Source organism: Labrus mixtus, chromosome 23 (genome assembly GCF_963584025.1).
Source record: "Labrus mixtus chromosome 23, fLabMix1.1, whole genome shotgun sequence".
Taxonomy (NCBI): Eukaryota; Metazoa; Chordata; class Actinopteri; order Labriformes; family Labridae; genus Labrus; species Labrus mixtus.
This window is the reverse complement of record NC_083634.1, coordinates 16899064-16907857: the sequence shown is the minus strand read 5'-3', so window position 1 is coordinate 16907857 and position 8794 is coordinate 16899064. Positions and strand designations below refer to the sequence as shown.

At 40.6% G+C, this 8794-nt stretch overlaps 1 protein-coding gene across 1 annotated transcript; it reads right to left on the bottom strand.

The window, feature by feature from the left end:
* Positions 1–1373: 1373 nt before the first annotated feature.
* LOC132958159 (E3 ubiquitin-protein ligase TRIM39-like) lies at positions 1374–8672 on the bottom strand. Its single transcript, XM_061030794.1, has 7 exons — positions 7732–8672; positions 5330–5910; positions 5117–5212; positions 4558–4791; positions 3102–3249; positions 2993–3019; positions 1374–2897 (listed from the first exon to the last, which is right to left on the bottom strand). Exons 2-7 carry the CDS (start codon positions 5906–5908, stop codon positions 2332–2334), a joined length of 1650 nt encoding a protein of 549 aa, XP_060886777.1. The 5' UTR covers positions 5909–5910; positions 7732–8672; the 3' UTR covers positions 1374–2331.
* Between the last annotated feature and the right edge of the window lie 122 nt (positions 8673–8794).

The window sequence follows — 8794 nt, the reverse complement described above, 5'->3', positions numbered from 1 at the left end:
TTTGTCCAATATTAGTGTTTTTATCTTTTTTGTATTGAAAAATTATGAAAATATTGATTCATAGTTAAATATTAATAAGAAAAGAACATCACAATTGTTGGAGAAAAGTTGGTGTGTCTTATTCCTCCAAGTGAGTAAGATTCAAGAGTTACTTTATTGATTCAGATTTTACACTCTGTTAACCATGCAACACACACATAGGCTGAAACATACACACATGCACAAACTGGATCCTCTGGACATGCACTAATCGAGAGATGTCAGAGTGACGGAGCTGCCCACGGCGGGCGCTCCTGAGCTGATGGTGGGGAGGGGGTTTGGTGCCTTGCTCAAGGGCACCTCGGCAGTGCTCAGGAGGTGATCTGGCACCTCTCCAGCTACCAGACCAACTTCCATATTTGGTCTGCACCGGGACTTGAACCTGCGACCCTCCGGTTCCCAACCGAAGTCCCTACAGACTGAGCTACTGCCGCCCATCATTAGTATTAGTTGTAAATATTTATTTGAGGATAGTCGGTCATAAAACATGGAAGTTATTGACGAAAACATTCAAATATGGATTTTGCCCCTATGAAACAGTAATTTGTTGATGGTCCTTAAAGTCGGTCTCGGTTGTCTAAGGCCAGCCCCGGCAGAGGATGTTACCGTCCTCCTACCATCTCTGGAAAACATTTGTGGCTATCTTGTGAGTTTCCTCAGTTCTTTTTTTCTCTTCCGTGCTTTAGGGCTGGAGTAGATTACTCATCTCTGGACTTCCTCTCTCACTCAGTTTTGTTTTTGTGGAAATGCAGAGTCTCAAATTCACACCCCTTGGCTTTTTCTCTTCCCAGCCATGCAATAATGACTAATCTACATCATTGCATCATTGAATTTAATAAGCTGAAACACGGCCGAACGTTTAGTTCTGCTCGCGATCGTACTGAGAACAGCCGGTGGTGAATAATAAGCCAATGAGCTGAGAATTTAGTTGGATAAAGTTACAGTTTGCAAACTGAAAGCTGCTAAAACAATCACATTTATTTTCCCCGACCGTTCTGTTCAGTACGTTCAGTACACATTCAGTTCGTTCACCCAGATGATTCGTTCGTTTTGAACGAATCGTTCACGAACTACACATCACTAATTGCATAACATAACTGTTTTTACCGACCACACAAGGAAGTAGCCTATTTCCTGATTTGTGAAACCTTTACTAAAGTATAACAAGATGCTCCACGTTTGTCATTTCGAACAGGCTGCTGCTCTTCTGATATAGACTAAAATAACGACTTTATTCTCGTGAATGTACGAGATTAATCTCGAAATTTGAATCCTTCTTCGTAAGAAACAGAGAAAATAGATGATTTCAATAAAAGAGAGCAAAAAGGCTGATATCATAAGAAATGTTAATTTTTTTAATTGACAATTTCAGATGATTTGTTACATACAATGTCCACGTTTTAAATATTTACACAAATTATTCAGAAGCCCCTCTCCCCCCTTTTTTTTTAATAATCAGATTTCATGGTAGATTTAAAAAAAAGACATGTTATGCTGAGTAAAAGCATTTGATGTTTATTTTTCTTCATGATAATATCATATATGTATACGTGTGTGTGGCATTAACTTGTTAATTAAGGACTGAAATTAATGCATTGATTTTTTTAAACGCGATTAATCGCATACTATTTTGTCCCTTTAGGCGCACCGTGGATAAGCCAGCGCCTCCCTGTGGTCACAGTGATGGAGAAGAACGACACCTCAGCATTTAGAACGTCTCATTTCACTTTTTTTAAAAAAACTCTCAGACAGCTCAGCTGACGAGTCCAAAGTAATATCCACATTACAACATTTAACCTTTTTTACCGTTACTTTGAGCTGTTATTTTTAGTTATTTTTTAACAAGTTCCTTTGACCTTAGTTAAGTTAATGTCGTGACCTTCAATCAACCAGAAGGTCTTTACTTTATTTCAAATTAAAAGTAGTGTTGAATTCTCAGCTTAAGACAGCACAAACATTCAAAATAAAAGCCTAGCAAATGAAATAATGGAATTATAAACATGCAATTAAAAAAGTCATTAATCATGATTAACTAATGAAATGTTGCGATTAATCACAATTAGAAATTGTAACAGTTTGACAGCAGTTATTTTCTAAGATGGAAATGCTAGGCCCAAATCCCAAGCCATGCTGTTTTTTTCAACATTTATTTTCAGTTGTATCCCTGTCCAAACAAATATTTCATGGTTGTCTGAAACTCCAGATAGTACCCTGAATGTTATTACACAAGAAACAATTCAATGTAAGAAAAAAGAACTACATTTACCAAAACACAACTTACCCCCGTATTCTTCATGACAGATCCATTTCCAGTTCACCAATTTGCACAGAAGAAATAATCAAAGGATCCATGTTTTCCTCGTCTTTTTTCCCATGGGGACTGAAATATGGGAAGATCCTGCCGTTGAATGAACAGTCAGTAAACGAGTAGATGTGAGATTTGGAAGCCACATCATAAAAGGACACGAGACCCTCCTCATAATCCACAAACACTCCCACTTTCTGAGGCTTCTCTGTCAGGGACAGACGAGCTGGTGGAGATGTCAGGGCTGCGTACTTCTCATCTTCAAAATGCACAGTAACCCAGTACCCATTGTCTGGGGTCAGCGTTAGTTTTCCCTTTCGGTTTGCGTCCCCTCTTGCTACACCCAGATCCCATCCAGTCTTGTTTCTGACCTCCACCTCCCAGTAGGACTTCCCAGAGGTCAACCTGTTAAGACCCAGGACGCTGCCAAACACATCAAACCTCTCTGGAGAATCAGGAACTTCCTGGTCTTCTTCTCCATCTTTGACTTCCTTACCATCATCAGAAAGAATGAGGTGTTGGTGCGCAGTGGCTGGATCCAGCCTCACATCCACTGTTAATAACACATTTGAAATAACAGTCACATCTTATCCACAAAGCCAACATTTTGAAGGATATCATTAGAAACAAAAATAGTAAATCACCCACCTGTGAACTTTGGAATTCTTTGAATCTCTGTAAAGTGGAGAAATGATTGTAGATCACTCGTAATGTCAACATGTAGCTTTCAACCATACCACCATGATATAACTCTTACCAATGGGGGTCAGCCGCTCCAGTTCCTGTTGAATTGATTCCAACATGGCGGTCGTGATTTTTCTCATGGTGCCAAATGACAGTGACGTGTCCAGCTCTACCTCTGGGCAATCTTTGATGTTGTCCAGGTCTTGAAGAGATGGGTACTTCTGGACAGGGAAAGACATCAAAAGAAAAAATCTGAGATAAACCCAACAAGCAGTCAAATGGACTGCAGAGAAAGACATTTAGACTGCATCACAACACTTGGGCCTACCCTGGCACTGGAAGGTCTGTTGTAAAGGAAGTTAAAAAAGGTTCTACCAAGTGGTTGGTATAACCAAAATATAAAATTGTTTGAATATTGGGATATCATTTGTTATCAGTTATCATAATTGGTACCTGTATTCCTAATACGATTATTAGTGTCTGCCTCTGTTATGCACTGATCAGAAACCATGATTCATTGGTGACGATGACTGGCATCAACAGTGTAATGTCAGTTGGAACTAGCAAGCTTTTCAAATGTCATCAAAGTCGGTATAGGCATTATTGAGTAAAATGGTATCAGAATATCTCTAAAAGCATGATTTGCATACAATATATACTTTACACATAAAGGCTACAGGTGTGGGGAAAGATGCCCATATCTTAATCATGCAGAAATGTCAATATAAGTTGCAACATCATGAAATTGGTTATTATTTGTTGACCTCAAAATGTAAGTGCAGGTTTTTGCAGGTTTGGGTTTGTTGGCTTTATCAGGCTAGTCCAGCTGGCATTGGGGCGGTTGGCAGCCGAGTGCAAAGCAGTGAGGATAAGGGTTAACACCTCCAAGTCTGAGGCCATGAGCGTCCAAATGAATGAGATTGCAGAGTCAAGCGGCTGAAAGGAGTTTTCCCTTAAGGGTGGCTGGGCTCAGCCTTAGATAAAGAGTGAAGAGCTTGGAATAGAGCTACTGCTCTCTTGCATTCGGAGGAGGTGGGGTTGAGATATTTCGGTCATCTGACTATATGCCACCTGGACCCCTCCCCTTGGAGATATTCTAGGCACATCCAATCTGAAGACGACCCTGGTAGACCCAGAGCTCACTGGACGGATTATCCCGTCTGGCCTTGGAGCGCCTTAGAATCCCCCAGGTGGAGCTGGGCTTGGATAAGCGGAGGACAGTGGATGGATGGATGGATGGATCATTGGACTTGAAACTTAAAGAGTTTGACATTATGAAGGATGTCTTGTTTTTCTACACAGAGCTTTCCACCCTTACCCATTTTAGCGCCATTATGTAGGGCCATTACTAAGTTTAAGGCAGTCCAAAACTTGGAAATGGCCAAATGGGATTGAATTGGAAATGGGCAAAGTCCTGGTGATGTCACGATAAAAGTTTAAGATAAGGCCCTTAAAATGAATTGGGCTGAAATCTATGTTCATATACTAAATATATATCAGTGGTCCATTTCTGAAAATGTTCCTCTCACCTGCAGGAAAAGGATGTGATCCTCAAGCGCAGATATATCGTCCAGCTCAGAGATGGTTTTCACAAGCTGGCAGATCTCTGCTTTCATCTTCTCCTCGATGTCTTTTGCCTCCTTTTCCACAGCCTGCCTCCTTTCCTTTAGAGGCTGAAGAGCTCTGTCACGCGCTCCCTTCACAATTGCAATCACAGCTGTGAACACAGCATCAATAGCCCCACATTCATCATTCAGCTGGTCCTGAAAATGGAAGAAAAATAGTTTTCATTTGACAATTACATTTTTGTCGCAACACATGCCACTTGAAAAAACCAAGGTCATTCTTGGACAGGTTGTTTAGAAACCACAACTCTTGACCAGTAGAAAAAGTGTCAACTGTTCCATTGCTACTACAGTGACTGGTCTGGGACTTTGGCCCAAGAAGCAGCATTGTGATTTGTTGGGACAAACAGTCATTTCATTTTATGGCGTACTGTTTGGTCACTCGCTTGTCCAGTTTTGATGTTCACAGACTGGTCTGATCCGTTTTTTCAGGATCAGATAAATTCCTTCCCTTGCAACTTACCTCACAGCTCTTAAGAGATGCATTTATCTCATCCATCCGTGTTTTTCTGTTTTCAATTTTCTGTTGAAACTCAGTCTTGTTGTTTTGAAGCTCAGCCTAAAGTAAACAAAAAAGTAAGTTAGTATCCCATTTCAAACACTCTCTTTTACATCGTTTAACACCATCCATATCTGGATTTGTGTACCTTATTTAGAATGTAATGTAACAATTCACCTTCTTCCTGCTCCATTCTTCTTCAGTAGGAACCAACACCTCCTTGTTGTCTTCCATACAGAGGACACAGATGCATCTCTCCTTCGTCCTGCTGTACAGCTCTAAGGGGCGTCCATGCTGCAGACAGGCCCTCTCATCCAAGTTCTCCACAGGTTGCACCAACTTGTGGCCCTTTAACCTTTGAGTCGCAGAATGATTCTGCAGGTGGGTCGAACAATACGAGGCGAGGCACACAAGGCACGACTTCTTGGCTTTCAGCTTTCGCTCTGTGCAAACGTCACAGGCCACTTCGCCGGACGCCCCAGTGTACTCATTCTCATTATTCTCTGGGATCGGTTTTTTCATCTCTTCAACAATGCTTCTCATGATGATGTTCACATCTGGGGTTTGGCTCAGATACCGCTTGCACAATGGGCACGCCAGGTCATTGTAAAGAAAGTTGCGGCTCAGACAGTTCTTACAAAAGGAGTGGCCACAAGCTGTAGTGACAGGATCCACAAATAAATCCATACAGATGGTGCATGTGAAGTTCTTCTCCATTGATCCAGTGTCGCAGGGTGATGCTTGAGCGGAGGCCATATCTGTGTAAAGAGATCAACATGAAGTTACCCAATTAGAAATGTCAACATCTCGTCAAACAATTCTATGTTGTACTCGGAAATACGACCAAATATTCAGCTAGTCGGTATCCGAGGTTGTCAGACACCAATGCTTCATCCTTTAGGCGTGTAATACAGACACACAAGGTTATTTACACACAACACTTTATCTACCAAAACCTGCTTTTTAGGCCTGACATTACTAACAACATTGTATTGTTGTTAGTACTGTTGTGGTAATATTCTGTAAAGCACGTTGCGACCTTGTGTGACCTCTGTGAAAGATGCTATACCAAATAAACGTATTATTATGATTGCTGCTTTTATATCCGTGGACTGCACCAGTCTGCCCAGTGCCGTCTGCATTTGGGTCCTTCAACCAGGTTGCCTTTGATCCGTTTTGTGACGATAGTTATACTCCAAAATGTGTGTAGGTTATTAAATCAAACAGGTTCAACACAAAGCTTATCAACCTCCTTATGAGAAAAAAATACACTGATTACTTAAAGGTCACATATTGTGCAAAATACACTTCACCATGTTTCTCTAACACTAATGTGTGTCTCTAGTCTGTCTACAAACCCCCCATTCATGAGAAAAGTCCATCCTCTTTGTCTTGTGCCTGCTCCACTTTTCAGAAATTCTGTGCTCAAACAGGCCGTTTGGAGATTTTCCCTTCATGACATCACAAAGGGCAGTAACCCCTCCCCCAGGTGGGTGACACCCCCACAGCTAGGTGTTTGTTCTGCCCTCTGAGTCTTACAGCCTGTTTTACAGCCTGTAGTTCTTTATAGATACAGACTGTACTGTGGGTGAATTTTTTTGAACAAATCGGTTCTGATGATAGCGTATAATTCGGGGCGCGGCTGATCTGAAAGGCAGGGCGGTTGTGTTGTAGCTGTTGGCCAGGAGGCTTAAGGCCAACCACAGCTCCACCTCATTTCCTGTTGCTATTAGTTAGCATAAGATAGCATTTCCAATATGCCGACTGCCAGTGTTGGGCTTCAAAAGTCTTCTTTAGAAAACAAATGGGTGACTTCACTGACACTGCGTTCATGTTTTATACAGTCTTAAGTTACCAAAGTCCCGCACTCTAAATGGCCTATAGGCACTGCACCAGTTCTTCTAATTCAGTAATTTCATTGGCAATTGATGAGATTCTTAGATAACAGAGTTATTTTTTCCAACCAGGATTGTGTTCTTTAACTGAGGGAAAAACAATCAAGTTTCGACAACAACCACTTTATCTAAAGTTTGAAGGTTAGAAGGCAAGATCAGTGATTTTTTTTAAATCAGCATCACTTCTTTCGGTTATCGACGTCAACAAAATAATGAAATATATTTCATTTATTAATCATGTTTTTTTTTGTCACGATACAGTTTTAAAAGTCAGGATGACAAAGTTATTTTCTCCATGAACAACACAGAGACATGAGGACTGTTCAGCCCTGTAAAGTATTACTAGCGTCACACCTATACTGAACAATTCAGCCTCGAGCGTTTAGTCAACATTGGTTTATTAGTGTGCATGTTTAATCCCATTAGCCGAGAGATTCGGTCGAGGTGTCGAACATTAAGGTAAAAAGACTTCAATAAAATCCAGAAATAAACACATTGGAGTTTAATTAAGGATCTTTAAAGCAAGTGCTACACACTGTTGGGAACTTAAAAGAGGAACTACTTTGATTGAAGATGTGAAGAGTCTTGAAACAAAACTTAATAAAATTATCTTTTTTCGTATTTTAAAAGAATAACCAGAACAATGTAAGCCCCAAACAACTCCCATAAAGAGTATAAACTTACCGTTCAGCTTCTTAGATGCTCCTTAATCACAGAGCCTTCTGTCTCTTTGTCTCTTCACTCCCAAAGTGCTGTGTGCATGCTCTTCCCTTGGCCTTGTTCAGTTTCACTTCTGTTGAAAGGCTCTGCGAGTTTTTTTTTTTCTCTCATCTTTAAAAGGTATGTCAGTATGCAAACAGTCAACCAAATGATCTCATTCATGCAGGGTGTGCCACATGTTAAACAGGCTTACACAGATCAAACATTGTTGCTGCCAAAGCGTTTCACTGGAACTGCAGTTACAGCACAGCACAGCGACAGGAGCTCAGGGGTTCAGTGTCTTGCCCAAGGACGCTTGGACTGCAGGAGGTTGAGATTTAACCCCCAACCCTCTGGTTAAAAGATGAGACCACTGAGCCACAGCCAGTGATTATAGTGAAGAAGCAGTGTAAAAGTGAATTCAACAGAAACACTTAATAAAAAAAGTGAATATACTGAGCATTACTTCTTTCTTGTTTTGACAGAACCTGCTATGAAATAGACAGAACTTATTTGGTGAACATAACTAAGTATACTCAAGCAAGCGTACACACTAGTTTTGCTTTACTTCTTAAGCAGGGGCGTGTCCAGATTTGTATGACTGGGGTGGCCCAACTGGAGCGTGTGTGTGATGTGTGCACAAACACACACAAAATAAATATAGGCCTACCCTTTCTAACTTCACCAATCATATCTACTTTATAATGAAAGTGTATGGATCATCAGCTTATATTTTTTAAATTCACAAAAAGAAGATTTATGATAAAGTCAGAACTTAAAGTACTTGGAAATTTGCGTGCAAACTCCTGCACGGTCTAATTTGCTAATGTTTTGGTCCGTACATATTGCCAGTTAGCTCATTGTTAGTAAGACAGAGTGCATTACTTTGCTATGTGCCAGTCTTATGAAATAGACATTGATAAAAAAATATCAGTTTTCCCCCCCAAAAAAATAAAAAAAACGAATGGTTGGTTTTAACACAAGTCCAGCTGGACATGCCCCTGTTCTTGAGTGTCTGTAATTTTTAAATTTCATGCTTCTTTCTACT

Coding starts and splice junctions, on each gene's coding strand:
- LOC132958159 (XM_061030794.1), bottom strand. CDS start 5,908: ATGGCCTCCGCTCAAGCATCACCCTGCGACACTGGATCAATGGAGAAG. Junction 5,213..5,329: donor AAGAATGGAGCAGGAAGAAG/GTGAATTGTTAC, acceptor TGTTTACTTTAG/GCTGAGCTTCAAAACAACAA. Junction 2,898..2,992: donor AAGAATTCCAAAGTTCACAG/GTGGGTGATTTA, acceptor TGTTATTAACAG/TGGATGTGAGGCTGGATCCA.